This window comes from Sphaerulina musiva (assembly GCF_000320565.1).
Source record: "Sphaerulina musiva SO2202 unplaced genomic scaffold SEPMUscaffold_8, whole genome shotgun sequence".
NCBI lineage: Eukaryota > Fungi > Ascomycota > Dothideomycetes > Mycosphaerellales > Mycosphaerellaceae > Sphaerulina > Sphaerulina musiva.
In genome coordinates, this window is record NW_016017390.1 from 1,598,932 (window position 1) to 1,624,609 (window position 25,678).

The 25,678-nt window shown below is 50.3% G+C and overlaps 11 protein-coding genes and 1 non-coding gene across 12 annotated transcripts; 6 read left to right on the forward strand and 6 right to left on the reverse strand.

Annotated features, from left to right (window-relative positions):
* Positions 1-48: 48 nt before the first annotated feature.
* Positions 49-1,459, forward strand: SEPMUDRAFT_157966 (uncharacterized protein; the record flags this gene model as incomplete). Its single annotated transcript, XM_016907758.1, has 4 exons — positions 49-398; positions 587-779; positions 836-904; positions 958-1,459. The coding sequence occupies 4 exons, from the start codon at positions 49-51 to the stop codon at positions 979-981; spliced, it is 636 nt and encodes a 211-aa protein (XP_016758987.1). The 3' UTR covers positions 982-1,459.
* A 1,021-nt stretch (positions 1,460-2,480) lies between these two features.
* On the reverse strand, positions 2,481-3,196 carry SEPMUDRAFT_17887 (cytidine deaminase-like protein; the record flags this gene model as incomplete). The annotated part of the gene is made up of 2 exons (XM_016908301.1): positions 2,481-2,854; positions 2,968-3,196. Coding segments are annotated over 2 exons (603 nt in total), but the record flags the coding sequence as incomplete, so codon positions are not given.
* Positions 3,197-3,700: 504 nt separating this feature from the next.
* On the reverse strand, positions 3,701-3,827 carry SEPMUDRAFT_t57. The gene has a single exon. It is a non-coding gene; the product is annotated as a tRNA-Thr (tRNA).
* Positions 3,828-4,432: 605 nt separating this feature from the next.
* Positions 4,433-5,587, forward strand: SEPMUDRAFT_150826 (uncharacterized protein). The gene is made up of 2 exons (XM_016906422.1): positions 4,433-4,695; positions 4,766-5,587. The coding sequence occupies exons 1-2, from the start codon at positions 4,457-4,459 to the stop codon at positions 5,169-5,171; spliced, it is 645 nt and encodes a 214-aa protein (XP_016758989.1). The 5' UTR covers positions 4,433-4,456; the 3' UTR covers positions 5,172-5,587.
* A 1,014-nt stretch (positions 5,588-6,601) lies between these two features.
* Positions 6,602-9,681, reverse strand: SEPMUDRAFT_150827 (DNA mismatch repair protein Msh1). Its single transcript, XM_016906423.1, has one exon. It carries the CDS (start codon positions 9,668-9,670, stop codon positions 6,677-6,679), a length of 2,994 nt encoding a protein of 997 aa, XP_016758990.1. The 5' UTR covers positions 9,671-9,681; the 3' UTR covers positions 6,602-6,676.
* Positions 9,682-9,913: 232 nt separating this feature from the next.
* SEPMUDRAFT_165455 (uncharacterized protein) lies at positions 9,914-11,022 on the reverse strand. The gene is made up of 2 exons (XM_016908175.1): positions 10,538-11,022; positions 9,914-10,398 (listed from the first exon to the last, which is right to left on the reverse strand). Exons 1-2 carry the CDS (start codon positions 10,766-10,768, stop codon positions 10,027-10,029), a joined length of 603 nt encoding a protein of 200 aa, XP_016758991.1. The 5' UTR covers positions 10,769-11,022; the 3' UTR covers positions 9,914-10,026.
* Positions 11,023-12,828: 1,806 nt separating this feature from the next.
* On the forward strand, positions 12,829-14,889 carry SEPMUDRAFT_150829 (P-loop containing nucleoside triphosphate hydrolase protein; the record flags this gene model as incomplete). Its single annotated transcript, XM_016906424.1, has 2 exons — positions 12,829-14,334; positions 14,357-14,889. The coding sequence occupies 2 exons, from the start codon at positions 12,829-12,831 to the stop codon at positions 14,579-14,581; spliced, it is 1,731 nt and encodes a 576-aa protein (XP_016758992.1). The 3' UTR covers positions 14,582-14,889.
* A 127-nt stretch (positions 14,890-15,016) lies between these two features.
* Positions 15,017-16,182, reverse strand: SEPMUDRAFT_90372 (S-adenosyl-L-methionine-dependent methyltransferase). The gene is made up of 2 exons (XM_016910530.1): positions 16,049-16,182; positions 15,017-15,971 (listed from the first exon to the last, which is right to left on the reverse strand). The coding sequence occupies exons 1-2, from the start codon at positions 16,060-16,062 to the stop codon at positions 15,092-15,094; spliced, it is 894 nt and encodes a 297-aa protein (XP_016758993.1). The 5' UTR covers positions 16,063-16,182; the 3' UTR covers positions 15,017-15,091.
* Positions 16,183-16,680: 498 nt separating this feature from the next.
* Positions 16,681-18,709, reverse strand: SEPMUDRAFT_150831 (uncharacterized protein). Its single transcript, XM_016906425.1, has one exon. It carries the CDS (start codon positions 18,382-18,384, stop codon positions 16,933-16,935), a length of 1,452 nt encoding a protein of 483 aa, XP_016758994.1. The 5' UTR covers positions 18,385-18,709; the 3' UTR covers positions 16,681-16,932.
* A 162-nt stretch (positions 18,710-18,871) lies between these two features.
* Positions 18,872-19,635, forward strand: SEPMUDRAFT_150832 (uncharacterized protein). The gene has a single exon (XM_016906426.1). It carries the CDS (start codon positions 19,236-19,238, stop codon positions 19,482-19,484), a length of 249 nt encoding a protein of 82 aa, XP_016758995.1. The 5' UTR covers positions 18,872-19,235; the 3' UTR covers positions 19,485-19,635.
* A 1,493-nt stretch (positions 19,636-21,128) lies between these two features.
* Positions 21,129-21,332, forward strand: SEPMUDRAFT_49643 (uncharacterized protein; the record flags this gene model as incomplete). The annotated part of the gene is made up of 1 exon (XM_016909125.1): positions 21,129-21,332. One exon carries the CDS (start codon positions 21,129-21,131, stop codon positions 21,330-21,332), a length of 204 nt encoding a protein of 67 aa, XP_016758996.1.
* Positions 21,333-23,520: 2,188 nt separating this feature from the next.
* On the forward strand, positions 23,521-25,444 carry SEPMUDRAFT_49308 (Dihydropteroate synthase; the record flags this gene model as incomplete). Its single annotated transcript, XM_016909107.1, has 3 exons — positions 23,521-23,973; positions 24,022-24,230; positions 24,292-25,444. The coding sequence occupies 3 exons, from the start codon at positions 23,521-23,523 to the stop codon at positions 25,442-25,444; spliced, it is 1,815 nt and encodes a 604-aa protein (XP_016758997.1).
* Positions 25,445-25,678: the final 234 nt, after the last annotated feature.

Sequence of the window (25,678 nt, forward strand, 5' to 3'; positions counted from 1 at the left end):
ACATGATCCACCACTTCGGCATCACATGATCCATCACTTCAATATCACATGATCACTCATTTCAACACAACAACAACACCACATCATACCACATCAACAAAAATAACAACATCCACATCCACATCCACATCCACATCCACACACACCCACACCCACATCCACATCCACACACACCCACACCCACACCTGCATCCACCCTACATCCACAGCCACGTCCACATCCAACATCAACATCAACATCAACCATCAACATCAACCATCAACATCAACATCAACATCATCACCAACATCAACATCAACATCATCATCAACATCAACATCATCATCATCATCATCATCATCATCATCATCATCATCATCATTATCATCATCAACATCATCATCACCACTACCACTATGTAAGATCACCTCATACCTTACTCGCTGCTTTGCCTTACCTTGCTAATACATGTATCTTCTAGCAGCGCAAGCTTCACAAAATCACCAACAGCCACTTGCATCGGTCAACACTACCACTATGTAACATCAACTCATACCTTGCTCGCCCCCCCCCCCCCCCACGCCTTGCTCTGCTAATATCCTCCAGTGGCGCAAGCTCCTCGCCAACCAACACAATAACAACATCGTCACAAACCAATCAACATCTCCACATCCAAACAACATCTCTACCTGACATTACATCAACATTTTCACATCATCATCAACCACATCATCAACCCACATCATCAACCTACATCATCAACCTACATCATCAACCCACATTCCTAACTCACTTGACAGTAAGTCATGTTCCTTTCTCCTCATTTTCATATCGACTTATCTAACATGTGCCCAGCAACAACCTTCATACAACACCAACATCATCAACTTACATCATCAACTCACATCATCAACTCACATCAAAGTAAGTCATGTTCCTCCCTCATTGCTACCTTGACTCGTCTAACATGTGCCCAGCAACAACATGTTGCTCAGGCCTGAGAGGCTTGAGTCGACGCGATCGATGCACGATGCCATTCCCACCATTCGAACGAGAGCAAACACGACGCGAAGAAGCAAGCAGCAACCCTGTCTTGGCAACAGCCTGGTGGCAAAGAAAGAGAAGGATAGATGGCCCCCTACTAACATCAACAGAGAGCCCCCTATTAACATAAACAGCGAGCTCTTGTGGTGGTTGCGGTCCAACGTTGGGGGCGTCGAACGTGACTGCTTAGAGTGGCGGTCTTTGGTGGTGTTCAAGCGGCAAGGTGCGTATCATGTCCAGGTGGCTCCTCAGGAGAGCCATCTTGGCCAGGTGCAAGATCCTAGGCTTGTTCATCACCATCGAATGCCCCGTGCATGCTCATTATTAGCCCGATCCTATTTGCGCTGCAAGACCACAAGAGAGTTTGATGGCGGCGAGCATACTCGCTTAGAGTGGCGGTCTTTGGTGGTGGTTGTGGTGGTGTTCAGGCGGCAAGGTGCGTATCATGTCCAGGTGGCTCCTCAGGAGAGTCATCTTGGCCAGGTGCAAAAACCTAGGCCTGTTCATCACCATCGATTGTTCAAGCGGCAAGGTGCGTATCATGTCCAGGTGGCTCCTGAGGAGAGTCATCTTGGCCAGGTGCAAAAACCTAGGCTTGTTCATTACCACCATCGACTGCCCGCGTTTATGCTCATTATCGGCCGCCATCTGGTTACAAGAGTCTTCGGTCGTGTTGCTTCGTTTGGTGGTGTTTGGTCTTCGATGCTTGCGAATCTTGGGTGGTCTTCAGCTTTGGTGGTCTTTAGTTTTGTGGTTGTCTCTTGGCAGTCTTTCGTCTTCAGTCAAGAATGCAATTCAAACTTTAACCTCCAAACTCATCTCTTGCTCCTCTCTCTTCTGTCTTCTCTTCTCTTCTCTCTTCTCTTTTCTCTTGTCTCTTGTCTCTTGTCTCTTGTCTCTTGTCTCTTGTCTCTTGTCTCATCTGTTTTTTCCCTTCTCTTTTCCCTTCTGTCTTCTCCCTTCCCTCCTCTCTCCTCTTCTCTCCTCACTATCTCCGTCCTTGCCATTTTGTTCTTTTGGTCTAATAGCCGATTGACCATCGCTCTAGCCACCAACAACACTGTTGTATCGTTGTCATCTCCTCTGCGAATCTTGGCAAACTTACCTCTGAAGAATTTTGCCGCAAGCTCTGACCGTCTCCAGTGCACGCCTACTCCTTATGTCTTAGGTCCTCCGTGCTATCTCATCTAGAGCACACAAGGCGACGGTTCCGCTCGAGCTACACTATAATAGGCAGTGAAGTGACAAGACACGATTACATAGGAGCTACAGCGGTGACACCGGCAAAACAGGAACAGAAAGAACCTGCCAACGACGATACTACTATTACCACAATTCAACAGCATTTCCACTACCACACAAAAAAGAAAATCGCTCGCAGCGACAAAAAAACAATCCCACCACCCCTTCAAAAAACCCCCCCTCCTCAAACAACCCCACACCCACCCCCCTCCCTCCTCCCACACCCCTCAGGACACCTCCCCTCAGGATCAAACTGCCACCCAAAAAACCCATCCGTCTCATTCCCCAACACCCCACCAATAAACCTCGTCCCAGCCCCCTGCACCTCCCACGCCTTCTCAAAAACCTCTCTCGAAGAAATTCGAATCTGTCTCCAACCTTTTTCTATTAGTGTATCGATGGATGTACCGTAGATGTATTCTTTGAACCCTGCCCAGCGGATGGCGGAGGCGCACATTGGGCAGCTTTCGGCGTTGGTGTAGAGAGATAATTGGGAGAAGGCGGTGGAGGTTTGGGTGAGAGTAAAATTGTAGGGGCCGAGGGGGGAAGAGAGGATTTGGGTGCAGTTTGATATGGCGGAGATTTCGCCTGCGCGGCGGGGAAAGTTAGTTAGAAATGGGGGTTGTGTTTGTTGTCTTTTCTTTTCTTTTGTTTTTTTTTCTTTTTGTTTTTAAATTTCAAATTCTATATGTCTTACGTACCATGCATAATCGGATTCCCCGTCGAAGCAATCGAATTGACTCCTATGCACACTAAATCTCCCAAACCGGTGTTTGCGGTGTGATTGACAATTACGGTTCCGAAAGCTCCAAAGGGACAGGGCGAGACGAGATCGGAGAGTGCTTGGTTGGCTTTTCGCATCCAGTAGGCGCGCGTGCTGTAGGGGATTCCATTGAGCGTTAAGCGAGAATCTGCAATGGGTTGTTGCTGTTGTTGGTGTTGGTGGGAGAGGACTTGGGGGATTAAACAATGGAGGTTGAGAAGAAGGGCTGCTGTTGCTGCTGAGGAAGGTCGTAGGGTAGTGAGTTTCATATTTTTTCTACTTGATGACTTTTTTTTCTTTGATGTAGTTGTGTAGTGAGGTGAGGATGAGATCGCTCGAGGATGATGTCTAGGGAAGTATGTTGGTACCTTACATAGTAGGTAGATAAGGTATTATATCACAATGAGGTTGCTCGGGCAAACTACGGCAAACCAAGCCGAGCTCTGTAGATTATAGTCGGCCGAGAGATGGAATCTAGGCGATGCCTGTAGTAGATAAGGTACAAACAGCATATAGGTAGCTTGCAATATTGTTTTGCAGTGGTGGCTTCTCGAAATGCAAAACTCGGCTTGGCTACGAGAGGAAATGTGACTACTATATACACCCGGAGTCTAGCAAGACGCAAAAAATGTGTTGAAGCATCTTACGCTAAGATGCAAAAGGAGAAGCAGAGCCCCTAAGCCGGTTTGAACGACTGCACAACACGTTAGCATTGGTTGAGAAATGTAGGTGAATTGAAAACTACACACCTGACCTCGCCATTACGAGTGGCGCGCTCTACCACTGAGCTATAGGGGCGAACATCGTTGTGAGATGACTGTCAACCGTATATAATCTCTGACTCTTGAAAGAGAAAGACCAAAAGCCGTCGCAACCTCCAAGAAGCAGCCCACAAATATCAGGGCTAGCACGGACAACAAGCAGACGGTGCTCCCCAAGACCGTACGTCTTCAGTATCGAAATGGCAGAGGAATAGAAGCAAGCTTTACGCAGGTTTCGGTGGTCACTGGCCGGCGGGGTTGTATGAGGGCAAAAACGAACTTCCGTTAGCGCTGACTCGATTGCAACCAATCAGCAGAGGAAACATCTGGACATGATTTCCTAAGCAGGAAGCAAGTGGGCCGAGACGACTTTGATGGGGGTAAACAAGTGTGTCAAGAGAGAATTTTGGGGGGAAAGCTCGTACGACGCGATGGTCTGATAATTGATTTATTAAAACATTGATTTATTATTTGTCTAGGTATAATTTGTATATATACCGCTGTATATCAGCTGAGCCACAGTAATCTACGACGCCACTAGCCACAGCGGACATCAAACTCAACTTTGTTCGCGTCTTCCACTCGTATCATTCATTTATTCATTCATTCACTTACTCACTTACTCACCCCCAAACTTCCGCCATCAGCATCCACCCATCTTCGACCATGCCCCCACGACCATTCCCCTTTGCCCTTCGTATTGGCACTGACATTGTCAGCCAAGCTAGGCTACGTGACCTGATTACCAGGCCGAAAGCGGGCCATGGCACTGGTACGCAGCTCGATGCATTCCTGCGACGAGTTTTCACAGAACGTGAGCAATTCGTCTTCTGGAAGCGCTTCGCAGGATTCCATGTCAGCAATACTCAACGCTTGCCCCTGGTCGTCTCCCATCTCGCAGGAAGGTAAGATCATGTGTTTTTATCTCTGCCCCCATCTCAAAAGGAAAAAAACATGGCCAACTCCTATGTACAGATGGGCGGCGAAAGAGGCTGCAATCAAAGCCGTCAAGCCACGCAAGGTCACTCATCGGGATGTGGAGATTTTGCAGGATCGCGATACCAAGGAGCTGTACGCTTTGATTCAAGACCATCCTAATGTACTCGGTGCACCATACTTTCGCATAAAACATCTTGATCTACAGAATAACTCTCCCGCCGAATCTGAAGAAAAGGAGCCCAGTGTCCCCTCGCAGGGCAGCATGCCCAATCTCGAGTCCCAGGAGCAGCAGGAGAATCCAGACGATTCAGCGGCCCAAGTGGCTAAAATCAGCATCAGCCATGATGCGGACTATGCTACGGCTGTCTGTTTGGCAGCAGAAGACCCAATTCCTGGTGATGTGGGTGGTGAAGCGGCAGCGAGGCAGTTCTCTGCACCCTGATCTGTCCAATGTCGTGGTATTGGAAGGTGTGAGCCTACAGTTTCCTTGCTCGCGCGTGATCGAGACAGCACGACGTCTTAATTACTACGGGGACTTTCGTTCGAGAAGGGGGGAAATACAAGTTAGCCGGGAAGGGTTCTCTCTGTTGTTGAATGCAGACGCAGTTCAGGCGGCCATCGAGGATCCATCGCTATGGTAGTTGGATTTCAAGAGACTCGCTTCAGAACCCAATGGCACTGTTATTACTCCCGGCAGGTCAGACGAATTCCCGTATCGATTCCAAGAAGTAGCAGTGGCTACAACTATCAGTACCTATACCTGTATAATATCAAGTCAGCCGAGGTCATCTCAGGTACATCATGTCTCTCAGACTCCGTCTACCCGTGTAGGATATCGCACATATGTATAAGAATCGCCTCACTGTACCATTCGAAATTCCACATCTCCAAATCGATTACAAAAAACAAAGCAAGAATAGCGAAAAAAAAAGGAAAAAAAAAAAAAAAAAAAAAAAAAAGAGAAAGAAAGAAGAACCCCTACCCACCATGTCCATCAAAGCAATCCACTTCCCCTCCCCCGGCCCCCCAACAAACCTCACTCTCACCACATTTTGCTGCTGCGGCGATGATGATTTCCTTCGGTTGACACTTACTTACCCGCGTGGGGAGGTCTTGGGGCGAATGTTTTTGGTTTTGGTGGAAAATAATAGTAATAATGTCCAAGCCCAAAAAAAAAAGAAGCAAAAAAGAAAAAAAAAAAGTATTTTAATCATCAACAGTGCAGGAGTAAGTAGGAAGCATCGCATCGCAACCCAACTCGCACGAAATTAAAAAAAAATCCCTTTAGGGGGAAAGTAATAAGGTAGTAACAGCCTCCCTCCCTCCCGATCCTCAAGAAAGTATCTCGCACGTAGAAAAGAAAAAAAAAAGAAAGGGGGTGAGAGGCATGTTCTCAAATCATCATCTTCAAGAAAAGTGCAAGAAAAGTGGAAATGAAGAATTATAAAAACTCGACGGTGTAGATTACATTCTCTCATCTGTTCTGCTACAACACATACATCCCTCCTATTCTTATCTCCCGCTCGCTTTGTTCTCTCGCCAAGCGCACAATACTTCCATCATCGTCGAAGAAGAAGTTTCGCAAGACAAACCTCCCTCTGCGAGGGATGAGAAACGCACAGAAGCATTTATGAAAGATTTTGAGTTGGAATTGATGATTTCTAAAGCGGCTTTTTGGATTATGAAGACGGAGAGTCAGGGGGGAGATTTTGAGACGAGTGGCTGAGAAGTTTGATAGAGGGGGGGATTTGGAGACGGAAAGGGAAATTTTGAGTGTTGGGGGGGTTTGAGGAGGGCGCATGATGAAATTGGAGAGGGGGAGGGGTATTGGGAAGATTTGCGTTTGAGGTGGGGGAGGATATTGAGGAGGGAGGTGTGAGTGGTGTATATATAGTGTGTTTGTTGTACATGTTGTCTTCTGGTATTACATGTATATACTCGGTACGTTCAGGCATATACTTTTTTGTTGGGGAATACAGGGTTTAAATGAGAATTGTCATCGTCTCGACCTCTACGAGTCTGCTGCAACGTGACTAGGACTTCTCCCGCAACCTCGATTGCACGTTCCGGCATACCGGCAAGTCTGGCGACCTTGAGAGCATGAGACGCCCTGTTGACGCCCTTTCTCAGCTTGTGAGCATATGTCCAGGTACCATCCTCTTCTTCCACCACACTGGTACAGTAGCAAGCCAGATTCTCAAAATCCAGCGTCATATCTGCCAGTGCGTGAAAGTGTGTGGCGAATAATGCTCGCGACTGGTTGACGTGGTGCAAATGGTGCAAACAGGCATAGCCGACTGCTACTCCATCTTCGGGCGTCGTACCTCGTCCCACTTCGTCCATGATGACAAAGGAGCGGGAGGTGGCTTGTTTGAGAATTTCTGCTGCCTCTAGCATCTCTACCATGAACGTCGACTGGTCCTGATAGAGATTGTCAGCAGAGCCGACGCGACTGAAGATCTTGTCCACGAGGCCAATCTCCGCATATTCAGCGGGCACAAAACAGCCCGTCTGTGCGAGGATTGTGATCAGCGCGTTCTGACGCAAGTAGGTGCTCTTGCCTGCCATGTTCGGTCCCGTGATGAGATAAATCTTTTCCCGCTCACCGACTGAGCAGTCGTTCGTGGTGAAGGATCTGCCTTGCTCTTTCAAGCCCACGTCCACGGTCGGATGACGGCCACCAATAATCTTGTGGGATGTGCCGTTTGTGAGAATGGGTCGGACGAGGTTTCGATTCTTCGCGAGCATGGCAGAAGAACATGCTACGTCCAGCTCGTCGAGTACGGCGGCATTGCGACGGAGCTTCATCAAGTTCTCCAGCACTTCTGCTCGCAGTTTTCCAAACACTCGTTCCTCCTCGGTGCGTATCCGGAGCTTGGAGTCGTCAATGCGGACACCAAGGTGTGTCCAGTCGGCCAGATAAAAGGACTTGGTACTTTTGGTAGAGCCAATGATCCTCGCACCCGCAAGAGCCGCCAGCGTCCCTTGCGCATCTCGACCTTTAATGTGACAGAAGTGACCAAGTTGTGCACTCCATTTGAGCGTCAGACTTTCCGATCGAAGCTCCTTTCGAAGTTTATGTGCAAGTTCCGATTTTGCTTCCATGAGCTGGTCGAGGTCTCCATGGGCGCGCTCGAGAGTGGGCGAGGCATTGCGGCGCATGATCCAGATTTCGTCCGGCTTCGTGTCGACAGCCTTGTCGTCCACGGGCCCTCTTAAGCTTCTCCGGGCTAGACTGGGACCTTTGACACCAGTGGCATCTGCAGAAATGACATCCTCGGCCATCTGCTCTGCTTGGGTGCCAGTAGCCTCATCGACTATATGCTGTCTGTTCAGTCCATCTTCATCGATAGCGTTCTGTATGTTCTTTGCTGCTTTGCCAGGCCTGTCCAAATCGAGCCGACCTAATATGTCCCAAAGAAATGTGAAGTCAGCAGAGACATGTTGGCTGCCTGCCTCTAAAAGTCGGTCTTGGTTGTCAAGAATATGCTGGTGCAGTATGGTGGACAGCTGTTGCATGACATCGACAGTTCGTGCAAGCCCAAGTAGGTCATCTGCATCACCTTTGCCGACTGAGAACTTTTGCATCAGTCTGTATGTATCGTGTGTGCGGCGCAGCAGGGCCATAATGTCTTCTCGCAGCGCATCCTGATCGTGCATTTCCTGCACAAGATCCAATCGATCATTGATGATGGATAGCGACATTGAAGGCGACACTATGCGCTGACTGAGAAGCCGTGCGCCACTCGTGGTGACGGTGTGTCGTATGGCATGCAGCAGGCTTCCCTGGAACGCGCCGTCTCGTAGTGTTGAACGTATTTCCAAGTTTCGTAGGCTTTGCTTATCGATTGACATGTACTCGTCGTCCGTCCTTCGAACTGGCGGTTGCAACTGAATCTTCGCATCACGAAGTTTGTCCTGAACATAGTCCAACAGCAAAGTACCTGCGGATATTTCGAAAGCGGTGAAGTTACCCTGTTCACTGGCCGGAACTGGTCGCTCCAACATGGATTCCCAGTCATTAATTGTGGTGGCAGGCTGGTGGACATGATGGAAGTGTATTGGAAGAGGGGCATCACTGATGAGTCGTTGTAATTGAGATTGGTCGGTCCCTTCTAGACTCGTATCGACCACCACTTCTTTGGGTCCTATGCGTGCAGCAAGAGATGGAAGACTGGCCAAATCAGAGGCCTGTGTGAAGAAGTCTCCACTAGATAAATCCACCCAGCTCAGACCAATCTTCGTGCTCCGTCTATACCTCTCATAGGCAGCTCGATCGTCAGTGGCCGCAGAGGACGCAGGTAGCGCGCCCACGAAATGCACCGCGAGTAAGTAGTTGTTCTCAAAAGGATTCATGAAGCTTTCGTCGATGAGCGTGCCCGCCGTAACCACCCTCGTCACTCGTCGATCGAATAGCATACTGCCACCCTTGCGAGAGCGTTCAGACTCCGGAATCCGCACTTGCTCCGAGATTGCAACCTGCTTGCCTAGATCCTGCACAAACATCTTCAGATAGCGCTCCAGCTGGGTATGCTGAAAGCCAGCCATGGAGACATCGCCCAGCGTGGTCGCCCGTTTTGCTATCTTCAGATTCACCTGGGGAGCAAATTCCTCGACCTGATCAAAGTACATCTCGTAGAAGTCCCCCACCCGAGTGAGCACCACGCAGTCCTTGAATGTTCGAACATTGTTGAGATGCTGCTGGAGCACTGTTGGATATGTCTTTGCTGGGACTGAGTCGCTTTCATCCGGCGGTAGAGCTGGCAGGGCGCCCTGGTAGAGAGAGGAGGCCACGATGGTGCTCTTGGTTTTGGCACCGCGCGATTGGAGTCGCCATGGTCGTCTGTAGTAGATGAGGCCAGAGGGCGGAGCACGAGCAGAAGCGCCCAGAGGCCGGTGAACGCTACATGCTGCTCTCAATGGCAGTACTCTGGCGCGCATTGGCGTCCGACACGTTGATGCGTTGTGGATGGAGCGAAAGTCCAGGGTGGAGTACGCGTCGAAGGGTACCAACTCCAGTCTTGGCATCGTGAAGCGAAAGAGTGTCTGCTGACTAAGATCACATCTCCGTTCACTCTCGAACTGTCGTTTGCAAAAGCCGTGGCTATATCGTTATGGCGCACCTCTTTGGTCAGAGCTCAGAATAGTGAGCAGCCGAAAATGACTCCACACGGAAAAGCGTAGGAGATAATGAGGTTAAGAACAAAATACATACGCCCTTCGCTCATGCTATACAAAGTTGAACAAAATCCTATACGCCTTCGCCCTCACAAGGAGACGACACCACCAAGTCACGGCTACACCAATTTTTCTTGCTCTCCATACCCCCCTTTCTTCTCATCCGTCCACTCCCTGATCTGAAGCTCTCTCAACTTCGCCTCCTTCTCATCGTCATCACGGATAATCGCCATGACCCGATCGTGAGGCGTCACGCCCTTGGCATCACTGTGTCCACTCGCATAGTTTGACCACGTCTTAGCGACCTTGGGCGCTTTGGCTTTGACTTTGGGTTGTTCGGGTTCTACGCCTCCTAGCATGGGAAAAGGATTCTCGTTGGAGTAGCCAATGATGTATGGACGGAATCCTTCTTCGGATAGCGAATCGAACATTTCTTTGACGGCGACCCATTTGTGGATAGGGAAGTCTTTTTGGCCTTGTGCGCCGACGTGCTAGGTGGTGGTCAGTATTTGCTGAATCTCTCTCTCTCCCTCTCTTTCGTTGATGCTGCAGCTGCAGATGGTGGGGGATGGTCTCGGATGAAATGGGGTAGGACATGGTGGTCTTGGCGTGGAGATAGATAGCACTTACGGTGAAGAAGATGATTCTCAAATGACCGCCTGGTAAATCGGTGATGCTCCATATATCAGGCCTTCCTAATCTTGAGAGTGCTTGCAGCTTATATTTCTGGTACAAAGGCATCTTGTCTTCGAAACCGCCAAAGGTCCTGTTATCGTAAAAGACCTGGATCTCACCAGGATCGTAGCGGCCGGCTCGTTGAGGATCGAACTTGTCGAGATCCTCTGGTGTTGCGTAAGGCATTTTGTGGAGTATTGTATCCGGGGAGTAATGGACGATGCGACTTCTGTTGGTTTGGATTCTTCTTGAATTGTCGTGAGAACTTGGGAAACTTGCACAGCGCCGAGATTCAGTTGCGTGGCTGTGGCGGAGGAGAGCTGGAACAAGGTATTCACGGTAAGTAGAATTCAAGCCATAGCACGGCACTGGTCCACGTGGATGAGTTGTCGGCGAAGGTTATAGTGCTAAGCCCGCTCTTCTCTGGCCGGTGCTTGCCGATGTCTGAGGGATGGATCATGGATGGGCTCGATGTTGTCCGCTTGGCAATGTAAGTACGTGAGTTAGAGCGGATTGGTCATCGGCCCGAATCGTAAATTGAGTCAGCTGGTTCACGCGTCGTGTTCGCGTTACGCTACTGTAATGTCGTCACGATCCCATGGAGAAGAAGCCGGGCGATTCACTGCGCACTGACGGGAGACGAGGGAAGCTGCTGGCCAGCGACGACCCAAGACATGACGCGAACATAAGACGGGCGGACAGGACTGCGGACATTGGACAAGACAGAAGAGATGGTCAAGCTGCAGGCAGCAACAGTCGCGCCACGATTGGCCGGCAACGCGAAGAAGAGGAAGCGGAAGACGGTGGAGGCGGCGGCGGAGGAGGCTGTGCCTGTGGAGGGAGACGTGGATGGTATAGACGCGCAGACTACGGGCGAGAGTACAACCACGATACCGACTAAGGAGAGTGATGGAGGCAAGAAGCCGCGTCGGACGACCAAGAAAGGCGACAAGCCATCTCTGGAACATGACAACTCTTCTGCCGTAGTCGAGACAAGAATACCATGGCCGCCCGAGTTCACATCTCTGCAGGTCGTGCATCGCGCTCTGAATCTTGTGTATACCTTCTGCTGCACACGGAAACACTTTGCCACCACCATTGAGAATCTGCGGACCACAGTCGAGAAGAACATTGGCCGTGAATTGCTCGTGGTAGATGTGGCCAAGGTCAAATGGCTGTTTCCTCAAGCAGTCAACTTCTTGTACGTGGACGAGACGTTACTCGAAGTGGCGCTGATGGGCGAGGAGGACTACCGCGGCAAGAAAGCTGCAAATGACTTCTTCCCCTCCAATCCCGCCGAAGAACGTAATGTGCGCGAGGGCATGGGCAAGGAGGAGCACAAAGAGGTGCTGTACTTTGAGTTTGTGGACGGCGACCTGAAGAGGCATGTGGTAGATCCAGTCACTGGCGAAGCCGTCAAGCCCAAGACGAAAATCAGAAACGAGGACTTGAAAATGCCCGTGTTCAGCCAAAAGCAAATGATGAAGCTAATTGAAAAGAGAAACGCCAAGTTTGTATCCGTTGTCAATTCTTGGCTCAATAAGTGTGCTGAGCAAGGCGTCGATCCTGTCGAAAAGATGGAGGAGGAGTACAAACAGTACATTCCTACGCCCAGCTACATCAGAGCTCCCACACCAACCATCGAGGATTCACTCCCCAAAAGCATACCCGAGGAGCGAAAGACGATTTCAGAGATTGTCGCAGAGCTCAAAGAGCTTGAATGGTATACAGGACAGATTGTGCCTGACGGGCACCGTGTATTCGATCCTCTGCAGCCGGTCTACGGGGAGCTGAATTTCGAGCTGAGCCAGGACCTAGTCAATGCATTATACAACACTCGTAGCATACAGTCACTATACAGCCACCAAGCGGAGGCCATCAACGCACTTCACGAAGGCCACAATGTCATTGTGGCCACTTCTACCAGTTCCGGCAAGTCTCTCATCTACCAATTACCAGTGCTCAATGCACTCGAGTCTGACCCCCACACTCGAGCAATGTACATATTTCCTACCAAAGCTCTCGCCCAGGATCAGCGACGCAGTATGAAAGCCATCCTCAGTTACCTCCCAGGACTGGAGAATGTCCTGGTTGAGACTTTTGATGGCGATACCGCTTTCGGCGATCGCAACCACATTCGAGATGAAGCCCGCATCATCTTCACCAATCCAGATATGCTACATCTTACCATCTTGCCTCAGGAAGAGGCGTGGAGAACGTTTCTGAAGAATCTCCGATATGTCGTGATGGACGAACTGCACGTATATAATGGGCTGTTTGGAGCACACGTTGCGTTCATTATGCGACGCTTGCGAAGGATATGCGCGGCGGTGGGAAACCGCAAAGTCAAATTCATATCCTGTTCCGCAACGGTGGCCAACCCAGAAGAGCACATGAGGACGATCTTCGGCATCGAGGACATCAAACTCATCGACTTTGATGGCTCGCCTTGTGGTCGCAAAGAGTTTGTGTGCTGGAATACGCCATACAAGGATCCTGGTGACCCTACCAGTGGTCGAGGTGACACGTTCATGGAGACTGCACGACTGTTCTGTCAGCTCGTCCTTCGCGGCGTGAGAGTCATCACGTTCTGTCGCATACGAAAGCAATGTGAGATCTTGGTCGGCGCTATCAAGAACGAGTTGGAGTCTCTAGGTCGCACGGAGGTGATGAATCGCATCATGGCATACCGAGGCGGCTATACCGCTCAAGATCGAAGACGCATCGAGAAGGAGATGTTTGAAGGCAAGCTTGTTGGCATTATTGGTACCAGTGCCTTGGAGTTGGGCGTCGATATTGGCAGTCTTGATGCCGTCATATCTCACGGCTTTCCGTACACAATCGCCAACCTTCGCCAACAATCGGGACGAGCAGGTCGACGAAATAAGGACAGTGCCTCCTTCTTGGTCGGCGATTGTTTCCCGACCGATCAGTACTTCATGGCCAACCCCGATGAAATCTTCACTCGTCCCAACTGTGAGCTGCAGGTTGACCTGACTAATCTACTCGTGCTGGAAGGCCATGTGCAGTGTGCAGCGTTTGAGATGCCAATTGCTCCAGATGAAGATGAAAAGTACTTCTCCAAGCAGTTGTCCGAACTTTGCAACGATCGTCTAAGGCGGGACGACCTCGGATTCTATCATACAGCTGAGCGTTTCTTGCCACATCCGTCGCGCAGTGTTGCTATACGCGATACCGAGGACAATCATTTTGCCATTATCGACACGACTCACGGCCGCAATGTCGTCCTGGAAGAGCTGGAGGCCAGTCGTGCCTTTTTCACCATCTACGAGGGCGGCATCTTCTTGCATCAGGGCAAGAAGTATCTTGTCAAGCACATGTCCACGGAGCAGATGATCGCCAAAGTCGAGCTGGTCAAAGTCGACTGGATCACGCAACAACGTGACTTCACAGACATCGATCCGATCGAGACCGAAGCCATACGACGCATACCCGGTAGTCTCAGCCGAGCTTTCTTCGGCAACATCAAAATTCTACAGAATGTCTTTGGCTTCTTCAAGCTCGACAAAAAGAACCGCATCCTCGACGCCGTACAAGTCGACAACCCTCCCATCATCATCTTCAGCAAAGGCATGTGGCTCGACGTCCCTCGCGAAGCAATCGAAATCCTCAACAGCAGACGTCTAAACCTAGCCGCAGGAATCCACGCCGCCGAGCACGCCATCCTCTCTCTCATGCCCAACTTCGTCATCAGCATGCCCGGAGACGTCAAAACCGAATGCAAAGTCGCCGTCAAAGAATTCTCCAAAAAAGAAACTTCTCGCAAACGACCCGCTCGCCTCACCTTCTACGACGACAAAGGCGGTCCCCACGGCTCCGGAATCGCCGCCAAAGCTTTTGAATTTATCCATCTCCTTCTCACTCAAGCTTGCAATCGCATCGAAACTTGCCATTGTCTCGACGGTTGTCTCGAATGTTGCTGTAGTGAAGGTTGCAAAGAAGCGAATCAAATCATGTCCAAAGCCGGCGGTGAAGTGATTTTGAAAGTTTTACTTGCCAAGGAAGTTGATGTGGAGAATTTGCCTTGGGGCCCTGAAGATGAAGCTGTTCCGAAGGGCTTGTTTGAGACGGTCGTGCTTGCGAGTGAGGTTTTGCCTAGAGCCGGTGTGAGGGTGGAGGTTTTGGAGGGGGAGGGGGAGGGGAAGGATGTGAGGAGGTTTGTTGCGGGAGGGGGCGGGGGTGGGGATGAGGATGATCCTGTTGTTATTAAGGATGAACCTGGGGATGAGTGAGTGAGTGATGTTAAAGATGGGACAAACTTGTCGAAGGTTAGAATGCAGTCCGGTGAGATGGCCTACCCTTCTGAATATTTGCAAACGATATACGTTAGTACATGTCAGAACCTATCAAAACACCTCCGCAAGTCGTCTGGTGAGCTCTCGGACTGCAGGCAGCATAGAAATAGAGAATGCACTTTTCAACCACGTCTGTTCACGAGATGATAGCTCCATCCCCATATACCTAGGTAAGTATTGATACAAATCTCTCTCACTTCCTCCTCGCCAAAATCATCGCAGAGCCCCACTCCATATACACACTATTCTCCTCCTTCTCAAAATGCTTCTCCTTCCTCGCAATCTCATCAAAGATCCCATCCACCACATCTCCCTTTCCCCCCCTCGCCCGAGCCTCCATTCCCCGATGCGTATCCTTCCACCCATGATACGCCGACCACGTTCTCATATACTCCTTACACTGCCCCAACGTCACAGTCCTCCTCATCAACAACTTCCCCTCACCCGAATTCCGCCCCTGTAAACCCGGTTCATATTCCATCCGTCGCACATCCTCCCACTCCTCCCCCGGCGGCTGAATCACGCGGAGTTTATCTTGCACATACGATCTTCCCGGCTGCGGCCAATACGAACCTAAACAATCCGGATGTGGATCGTAGGCGTAATGTTGTAGAATTTCGCTCGCGGCGGGAAATTCGGGAAATACATGATCTTTGTATCCCCAAAAAGCGAGTGTACCGCCTTTTCGCACGATGCGTTGTAATTCTGGCCAGAGACGAGATTGGTCGAACCAATGTGCGGATTGAGCTGCTGTGACGCAGTCGATTTCTGCTTGGGCGAGAAATGGGGAGTGTTCGGCTGAAGATTGTTGGAAAGAAAGTTGGATTGGGTCTTTGGTGGGTTTTAGTGTGGAGAGTCCGCTTTGCGCTTCGCGGATCATGCCTGCTGAAGGGTCGGTGGCGATTACGCGCTCGAAACGTCGGCTGAGGGGATAGCTGGCGACGCCTGTGCCGCAGCCGAGGTCGAGGAGGAGTTTTTTGGGACCTTGGTGGTAGGCGAGGAGGATGTCAAAGAGAGTGTTGGGGTAGGAGGGTCGGAAGGCGGCGTAGCCCGTATGGCTGAAGGTTGCTTTGCTGTGTGGTGGAATAAATGATATGAGTATGGATTGATGGCAGATGATGGGAGGAGGGTCTGGGTTGGCAAGGCTTACGCGAATGTCGCCATGGTTATTGTGGCTGTTCAGGCGTGACCTCGAATCAGTCTCGTGCTGCGTATACTAAGGTAGTGGATTAGAGGCCTCGCTAATACATACGTTGAAAGGAAGATCAGAATCGGGAAGAAGGGTTGCAGTTCGTAGTCACATGAAGATGTGTATACAGTGAGACGCGCAACTCAACTGAAATGTCCTCCGCGTCTCCGGCAGCGGACATCTCCAAGCTAGCCTAATAGGGAAACGCGCTGCCCGGACTCCCCTCCGCCGGAGTGCCTTCCGAGACAGGTCTAGAAAAGTATAAAGACTGCATGCATCAAGCCACAACCTCTCTATATGAAAGCCGATGCTAAAGTCGAGAGATGCTATTGACAAACACCAAGCGCAAAGAGTTTGTCGAGATTGGCGGTCGTCGGAATATCTACTTCTACAGCTACCTCTTTACTGCCATTCCGTCGACGGACACGCTATACTCCGATAGCGTTTGAAACAGCAGCTTAGCAGTTCATGTTTGTCGAGACGGATGATAGACGACAGAAGACGCGATAGTGCCTAGGTACTTTAGATTATTTTGCATCAAGAAAGACATCGTAAAGGGAGCGTGAGGTGGAACAACAATTGTGTCCATTGGTGATTTAAATAACGGCTCCGCTTTCACACCGAATATTCAAGCACTGCTTCATCCACTAGCCCAGCGCACAGATCTTCTTGACAAACAACCTTCCAGGTTGAAACAACTTTATCCGGACTGACGCTGTATTAAGAATATACCAAACTTTTGTTGACTGTCGTAAATCGTAATGGAAACAGAAGTCGTAGGCATCTTGCGTAAGTGCGTTTGATCAGAAGACCTGGAACACTTTTGAATAACGCAGCCTGTAGCTTCATAGCTGAACCCAGCCTTGCTCCACTCCGTGCAGATACTCGTCCTCCCAGATGGCATCCCAATTGACGCCATCATTCTCCTTTCCATACACACCGGTAGTACCGTATGGTCCTTTCGTGCTGACTTGTTTGCCTCGTGGGAACGCCCCAGCTGAGCGGATCTCAGACAGCACGAAGTCGCCGTGTACGAGGTTCTTCTCGGGCTCGAAGATGCAGCCGGCGAAAAAGATCTCGATTGACAATTGATGACCAAGTCTTCGACGTGCTTCAATCAGATCTCTCGCTGCGGCGAACACCTTGCGTAGCTTGCCAGCGCGCTCGATCGCTGGCGTGGAGTTGTTGCAGCCGCAGAGGTCGGTCGCCCGGACTTGACACTCTCCAGCCCACTGCACCTCGAGGTTGGAGAAGAGATCTGCACACATGTATGGGATGCTGATAGAAAGATCGCGCATGCGTGGCAGTGAGTTGAGTAGCTCGCAAATGTGTTCATTCGACGCCAGATGACCCGGGTAAGGGTGATAGAAGCCATCGTCGGAGCGAGGAGAGTGCTCTAGCACTTGCAGAGTGTTTCGTGAAGCTTTGACCAGGGCCAGCATACCAGCGACGGAGATTGTGGACAAGTTGGTGATGTCCAGTACTTCCAGGTTGGTGGCGGTCCGGGCAATGAGCTCGAGATCGATGTCAGATATGGGTTTGTGTAGAGTGTTGCCAAAGATCTTGAGACGTCTCAGAGCGCTGAAGTCAACTCGAGGATCCTCTAGCGCATCCGGAGAGACTTCCTGCTCAAGTGCTTCAGCCTGGACTTTGGAGAGACAGACAGCTTGCAACTCCAGCGATTGAAGGGCACTACCCACGCCAGTATTGACATTGAGCAGATCAATCCAATCTTCGGCAGTGCTTCGTCGTAGCACGGTCCATGGTACACTGAGGAACTGGAGCGCGTGGCAGTCGGAGACGATTGAAAGAATGAGCTTATCGGTCTCGGCGGTGTAGAAGCCATTGAACCATAGCCGGCGAACATGGTTGGTCATGTGAGGCATATGTTGGAAAGTCCTGGCGGTCATCTTGAGGGAGCTATTGGGATCTCGAAAGACAGCGCAACCAGAAGGCTTGTCCATGAGCTCGTATAAGCCGTATTTGCAACGGTTGTTGGACAGCTCTGCCCATCTCTCGCTTCCTCGCCACCGTCGTTCGAAAACATGCTCGAGGTTGTACGAGAGCGACCAGTCATGCCAAGCCGGACAGACCTGGCGGATCGAGGCGGTGGCATCCCATCGAAGCGATTCGGTAGTGACTGGACCACGGACATATTTGGTGAGCTTCGCCCGTTGGAGAGGCAATGGTGCTTGGGTCAGGCCATAAGTGAAGCTGGCGCCTTCGTCTTGGTTGGCGTTGGTGGCGAGGAGGAGGATGTGAGAGAGGATCTCGGATGGCAGGTGGGTGATGTTCATATTGACTCGTCAGGTACAGGCAGCTTAATAAGGCAGGAACGATCCGGGTGAAGGGGAGCTGTGATGATAGCAGTATGTGTGTTGTTATGCAATCGGTTCAGGTCAGAGGAAGAGAGCTGAGTGGGTAGAGATAAGAAGAGCTTCTTTGTTATACCCGCGCGGAGTGGGCACCTGTGTCGTGTGATTCATATAAGAACAGTGGTTGCGCACTTACCATCTCGCCAGCACTTTCCCTTACCTTCTGGGTTCCTTTCTTTATTTGCTTGGTCACACTTCCACGAAGACTTTCTCTGGCCTGGGGGGAAGCCGACAAGCCTCCAGCTGCGGAGAAGACAGACGAAACGCCATTCCATTCCATTCACAAGCACAAGCGCGACCACGACGACGCTTGGCCCACTTGTTGGCCATCGTCATGGAGAAGGCGTGAGTCAAAGAAACGGCCAAGCGAGCGGCGATGGAGACCTTCGTACCACGTGCTGCTGTTTTCTGGGGGTAACAGTTTCGTAATGAGGAGTCAGTGATCGGTCACAGGACCACGCAAACGCCGGCGGAATGTGAGACTCGCCTCGTCACGTTTCGAGCGGACGTATATCGGTCGGCTTATGGATGAGAATTCTACCTTACCCGCCTCAGTATCGCACGAACAGGACGGGACGGCATCGGCTCTCCGCTTTGTTTGCGCTACCTCATCGCGTCATCTAACAAGGCAGTGGCGGCGTCAAGCGTGTTGAAAATTCTGACAGTTGCCCGCAGCCCGATGTCAGAGACGGGAACGCGGGAACGCTAATGGACGGCAACACTGGAGATGGGAGACTTCATCTTCTTGTCATGTTATACCGCATCAAGCCGACATGACCAGTTGTCAACCTCCAAGACATCGTCCACCGAGTAGACGCGTCCGCCTGACCGAAAGCGTGCCATACAAGCGTTCGCCTGCCGACTTAACAGTAGCTCTGACCGTTTGGTGCCACTCGATCGCGGAACATCCGAAGCGAACCTGGCGGCCAACGGTGCTTTCTATTCTGTTGTGTTCTTCCCGCATCACAGGACTCACGCTCCGCCATCTTCACAGTAATGGAGGTCTGGGGATGCTGGAGTAGTATTAATGGACTAGTCTACTCCATGGGCTAGCGCCTCGTCACCAAGGACTGTGCTTCGTCTTGTGACTTGCAACTGAATGAGCGACCTTCTAGAGGCCTCATATCGCTATGGAGTCAGGACAGTTGGCTCGTCTCTTTTACGTAAGACATGCCATCTGATGTGTTTTCAAAAGGGTTACCTTACTGCTTAGACATACATCCAGCATGCGATTGCTGTTCCGGGAGCTGCAGTCCAGCTCTGTGCTAGTGGTGCTCAATAACGACCTCCTTCGTCTAACACGAGGCGCGCTCGAGCTACTGCGGGGTTTGCGGCTGCTCGAAATTTGCATCGCAGACGACACAGCAAACCATTGGTTGGGTTTTGCTGTGCTGCACATACACGTTTGCTGTTCTGGCTTACAGGCTATCTTGTTGGTCAGAAGTCAGTAACGAACATTGGACACCTTGGCCAGATTCTTCAAAGTCGTATAATCTCGTCGCTCAACTGTCTGATTGGTTGATCTGGTAACATGGTACGTGCAGACGGCTATACTGTAATTACTGTCAAGTCGACTGCTCTAACAGTAGACTGTAGAGCGGCCTCTGCGACTAGCAAGCGGTCTGCGCTCGAATGTTTAATTAGATGGGTATTAGTAGTCATATGTATGCAGTAGTAAGACAGAGAGGAACACCAGACTTTTCTGATCGCCCGGCGATTTGCCCAAGCTAATACGTAACCTTACTATAGCCAAAAACACAGTAGAGTGATCATTCAAGTGCGCTGAGCCAACTTCAGACTCCGATCTCGCTTACATACATACAAGCATGTACCTCCCTCAAATTCCATCTCTTATTTGCTTCCCCCTACACCCGGGTACTTTCGAGACGTCGCAGGACATTACACCTTCCGTACAGAATAAGTTCTATCAAGGGCCGCTCACTTACTACATATCTCCAACTATCCTTATCTTGAAGCCTACCTACCTAACCTTAGCTTGAAACCATTGGTATACATACAACAATATTACCGATACGCTTTATAATGTAGCAGTAGATTATCGCACTACTCTAGGTATTATTTCTACCCGCCTTCGCATTACATACCGTACCTGATCGGAAAATTGCGTAATCGCGCTTTGCATTCAGGTTGCGTTCTAATATTGTTTGTTTTTTTCAAGTTGAATCTGTACTCTACGATAGTATCGTATCGTACTCTTACGCAACTGCCCTTAATTAAACACAAGCTGTACAAATTTACTATACTTCTATCTCTTTCTCTATATACGGCTATTATCCTGCTTGAGATCTACGCCTTCGCTAGTAAACTACGTACGCCTGTTCGATACAAGCTGCTAATTGTCGTTTAAGTCTAATACGCGCTGCTATTTCCTTTTTCTACACAATTGACACTCCTGATTCTCGTAGGTAAAATTTGATTATATCTTCGTACGGCACATTCTAATCCGTTTATGTAACTTCCTCGTTTGCTCAAAATAAACTTCAGTACCTAGTCACTTCCCCACAACTCACTTGTGAACCTAAAAACGTCCACACAAACACACTCCTTCCCATCCTTCCTCCATTCCTCCTCGATAACACAACACACATCTCACCCCTCCAACTCCATCCATCCAACTCGAAACCCCCTCCCTGAAGAAAAACAAAATGTCCGGCCTCTGGCAATCCTACCGCAACCTCGCTCCCAAAACGCGATTACTCGTCGGAGGAGGAATCATGGCATGGGGAGCTCTAGGACTCTTCATCTCCGACCGAGCAGAGCAGTTTTTGGGGTTAGTGCCTACAGAGCAGGATAAGGAGAATTTGCAGCATGCTATGCCCAAAATTCATTTTGTTGAGAAGGAGAAGTGACTATACATATGAGGCGCGGCGCGTGAGATGGGGGGTTTCTCTTACTTGTGGGAAGATGGATGAGATACCCTCTTGGGGGACGTAGTGGTTGGTTGATTGGGTGAGGAAGGAGAGGGGAGATGGGGAGAAGGAGATGGGCGACTTTGGTCTGGATGTAAAGATCTAGTGAAAGAGATCTATGAGGAGAGGAGAAGAATGAGTGCTGGCTGGCCGGTGAATACCATATAACGCTTGTGGGAGTCTAGATCTGAGGGTCCTTGTTTCTTTCGACACAATCGAACAGAGAGTACTTGTCCAATTTGATGAGGAAGTCCACTTACCCATCTTTACGTACCCGGCATTCTACATCCAGCCAGACGAGCGAGTAAGCCCGCGCGCGTGCATCTCTTTAAACCTCGAAAAAGGGACTCACATCTGGCTCCACATCTCCGCCTCGCAGCCTGCGGCCTCCGACTGCTGATGACTGAAGGCAAGAAGAGCAGAAGCAGCAGGCTACGCGATGAGAGGGACAATCATATACCTCTATACCTACCTGTTATTGTGATCAGAAGACACCTCACTGGCGATCATACCGGCAGAGGATTTGGATAGCGAAAAGGCAGCAGAAGACGATAAAGAGGTCGTTGTTGAAGCTTGGGATGGGGAGGGAAATGGCAAGCTGTCTTCTGATATGTCTTAGTGGCTCTGACTTGAGAGTCAGACAGGGGGACGGACTGGTGTCTTTATATAGGTTGGCAGAGAAGGCACTGTGATGTAGGCTTTGCTCTGCTGGAACCTGGAAGTTCCTTACCTAGGGTCGATCTGAGTATTGCGCTCCCAGTTGCCAGCGACTATGGAATCACAGACGGAGACACCGGACCTGCAGGCGGGCAGACCTGATCCGGGTGATCCCGTCCCATTTCTGCCGACTGGTGCAAGTAGCCTAGCCGCTTGTGGAACTAGCCGAAAAGCCTGGGATTCGGGAAAGGACCTCCGGAAGCAGCCGCAAAAGTCTCGTCGTCGAACGTCGAACGACACATGTGAATTTTGTACAATAACAACCACAACCACAACCACAACAAGTGCACTCGAGTAGCCACTCACAGCATGGCCACCACCTTTCACTCCGGACGCAGCCAAGACGTGTATTATGGCTTCGATACCCTCTTTTACTGAAGTTCTGGATCCGAAGTGTGGCGGTGCGCGGCAGGGCTTGGCTAAGACTTTGCCCTCATCATGTGGTCTCGTATCTTGTGGAGATCCAGCAGAGGACGCTGCAGAGTCCATACGATACAGAGACCGCGCAACTTCATGAACAAGGCGAGCGCCTACAGCCAGCATACTGCGACGCAAGTGAACAGAAATGGGTCCATCTATCCATCGCTCCATCAGCTTGACATCGAAAATGGGTCCGATCCCTCGAAAAGCGGCAATGCCAATCTCTCCTCCGCCGTGAAGGACACCTCCACTTGCAACGCATCTCTACCGGTAGTTCCATTCAGTGGTTTGAACGAAGAGCAGGATCTAGCATCGCCACTTGATCATGCCGACACGCTGCTACCGTATGATGGCAGAGGTTTCGAGATCGAGGCGCAACCTGGGCGACCTGGTATTACACGGACACATTTCAGACTGTATGTATTCGTTTGATTTCTATTCGAGTTGTATACCAGAACTGACCTGCTGTAGTTCTGATAGATCGCATAACAAGCTAGGACTGACTCAGAGGACCCTAAGGATCGGAACTTTTGGCACCGAGTCATGGGATCCGACAATAGCACTTCGATCGCTCGACCACGCAATCCAGAGTTCGAACGAGCATGGCTTTAGGTGCCTGCTTTCGTCAAGTGAATCTCTTGGGTCGGCTCTGTCACCTAATACACCTATTCTGTTATTACAGCATCGGCTAAGCGTTGGAAGACCTCGATCGTCACGACTTGTAAGGATAAGCATCTATCCCGATGACACGGCCGCAAAAGTTCTGTTCACATTCCTTTATACAGACGTCAAATTTAGACCGCGAGAGAGGCATGTGATGACTATTCCTAAGATGAGAGTTGGAGTTATCGCGCAGCATACTCCAACTCGGACTGCCAAATCCTCCAGATCTTCCTTCGACATAAAAGATGACATGTCGTACCTTTACGAAAGCGCTGCAATGGTCATATCACGAACTACTCAAGCAATGAGCTCCGCCAGTTTCGATGATATGGTGAAGACTGTCGCAGAGACTTTGTTGCGTATCTTGGAGTTCCTCACACCTACCCTTGAGATACAGGAGATCACCGTGAGAGCGATCCAGAAACAGGGGATCTCGAAGGCACGGGCACGCTGGGCCATTCCTGGCGAAAGTTCAAATTCCGATGATAATTTAACCAGGAAAGTGAAAGTCAGAATTCTGAAAGGGACTACATACAGCGATGACGCTGAAGTGAGGCCACAGCAGAAGGCCCAATTCGCTAGCAATCTCACTAACGAAGCAGAATCATATGCAATCATCGCGCTAGGCAGCAATCTGGGCCATCGAGTGGATAGCATCGAAGCTGCCTGCAATCTCATCAGTGGAGACCCAGATCTGCGAATTATCTCGACTAGTCCGCTCTACGAGACGCGCCCTATGTACTACGATGATCAAGGAAGATTCGTCAACGGAGTCTGCAAAGTGAGCATGAGGATCGAGCGGCTGAAATATTTGAACTAATTGGGACAGGTTGCAACTGATTTAAGCCCCGTCCAGCTCTTAGATCGTCTTCAGAGCTTCGAGAATGTTCTTGGACGTGTGAAGCTCATTGATAAAGGCCCCCGGAACATCGATCTGGACATCATCACGTATGCTCAACATGTCATCTCCACAGAACGCCTCACAATTCCACACAAGCTGATGCTGGAGAGGGAGTTCGTGCTTCGGCCGTGGTGCGAGTCAGTATAGAGAAACTTTGTAAATGTCGATTTCATACTAACAGCATGGTAGCATCGCCAGAAACTTCAAGCTCGCCTCGACTGGACAGTCTGTCTCTCAGCACCTGCAGCAGCTAGTCCCTGGTGAACCCTCCATGTTCCCCATCACACCTCTAGCTCCCGAAAGTGAACTTCTCCAATCACTGCACCCGAAGCGAAAGACGCATGTGATGTCCATTTTGAATGTGACGCCAGACTCGTTTTCCGACGGTGGTGCCAATCGGCCGACAGACCTCGATGCATTGAAACACACCATTCAATCTCACATTGCAGCAGGCGCTACCATCATCGACGTGGGAGGACAGTCTTCTCGGCCAAATGCCCCGGATGTCACAGCCGAGGAAGAAATTGCCCGTATTCTCCCAGCGATTGAGCTCATTAAAGCCCTACCCGAAGCAAAGCATGTTTCCATCAGTATTGACACATACCGTGCTTCCGTCGCCGAAGCAGCGATCGAAGCCGGCGCACATATCATCAACGACATCTCTGCCGGAAGCCTCGACCCTGACATGTTACCCACTATCGCCCGCCTCGGTTGCACCTACATCATGATGCACATGCGCGGCAGCCCCGCTACGATGCAAAATCCAGAAAACACAGCCTATCCCGACGACCTCGTCTTTACAGTGGCTACAGAACTCCTCGTACGACTCGACGCCGCACAGCAAGCCGGCATTCGACGTTGGCGCATCATTCTCGACCCCGGCATTGGATTCGCCAAAACCGTCGAGCAAAATGCGGAGCTTCTGGGTCGATTTTCCGAGCTTCGAAATCATGAAGAGCTGAGAACGTATCCGTGGTTGGTGGGAACCAGTCGGAAAGGTTTCATTGGAAAGCTCACTGGTGTAGAAGATGTGAGAGATCGGGTGGAGGGTACTGCTGCTACTGTCACGGCTGCGGTGGCTGCTGGAGCGGAAATCGTGAGAGTACACGATGTGAAGGAAATGGTAAGAGTGGTAAAGATGGCGGATGCCATGTATAGAAGAGGACGACGAGGAGGAGACGCGCAGTCCTCCTCTCCCTCTTCCTCCTCCTCCTCCTCCTCCTCCTCCTCCTCAGTCTGCGATACGCACTGTTCCGAGAATGACCAGCAGGAAGGTCAAACTCAGATTGAAGAAGAAGAAGAAGAAAAAGGAAAAGGAAAAGGAAAAGAAAGAAACAACTGCGTCCCTTAGGAATGAATAATGGAGGGTGTAGAGCATGTGGGTGCTCCTCAGATGCTTCATCTTTATCTGACTGTGTGTTCATTTCGGGATTGGAATATCTTCCTTACCTACCTAGTAGGTACCTCTCTCTATACACATTCATAAGTACTCGAGAAAACGTTCTAGATGATATCTAGTCAATGCGAGAGAAAGAAAGAGAGAGAGAAACATGAATCTCTTCTCTGTTCTCTCTTCCCACTTCTC

Coding starts and splice junctions, on each gene's coding strand:
- SEPMUDRAFT_150826 (XM_016906422.1), top strand. CDS start 4,457: ATGCCCCCACGACCATTCCCCTTTGCCCTTCGTATTGGCACTGACATT. Junction 4,696..4,765: donor GTCTCCCATCTCGCAGGAAG/GTAAGATCATGT, acceptor TCCTATGTACAG/ATGGGCGGCGAAAGAGGCTG.
- SEPMUDRAFT_150827 (XM_016906423.1), bottom strand. CDS start 9,670: ATGCGCGCCAGAGTACTGCCATTGAGAGCAGCATGTAGCGTTCACCGG.
- SEPMUDRAFT_165455 (XM_016908175.1), bottom strand. CDS start 10,768: ATGCCTTACGCAACACCAGAGGATCTCGACAAGTTCGATCCTCAACGA. Junction 10,399..10,537: donor TGAGAATCATCTTCTTCACC/GTAAGTGCTATC, acceptor ACCACCACCTAG/CACGTCGGCGCACAAGGCCA.
- SEPMUDRAFT_150831 (XM_016906425.1), bottom strand. CDS start 18,384: ATGAACATCACCCACCTGCCATCCGAGATCCTCTCTCACATCCTCCTC.
- SEPMUDRAFT_150832 (XM_016906426.1), top strand. CDS start 19,236: ATGACCAGTTGTCAACCTCCAAGACATCGTCCACCGAGTAGACGCGTC.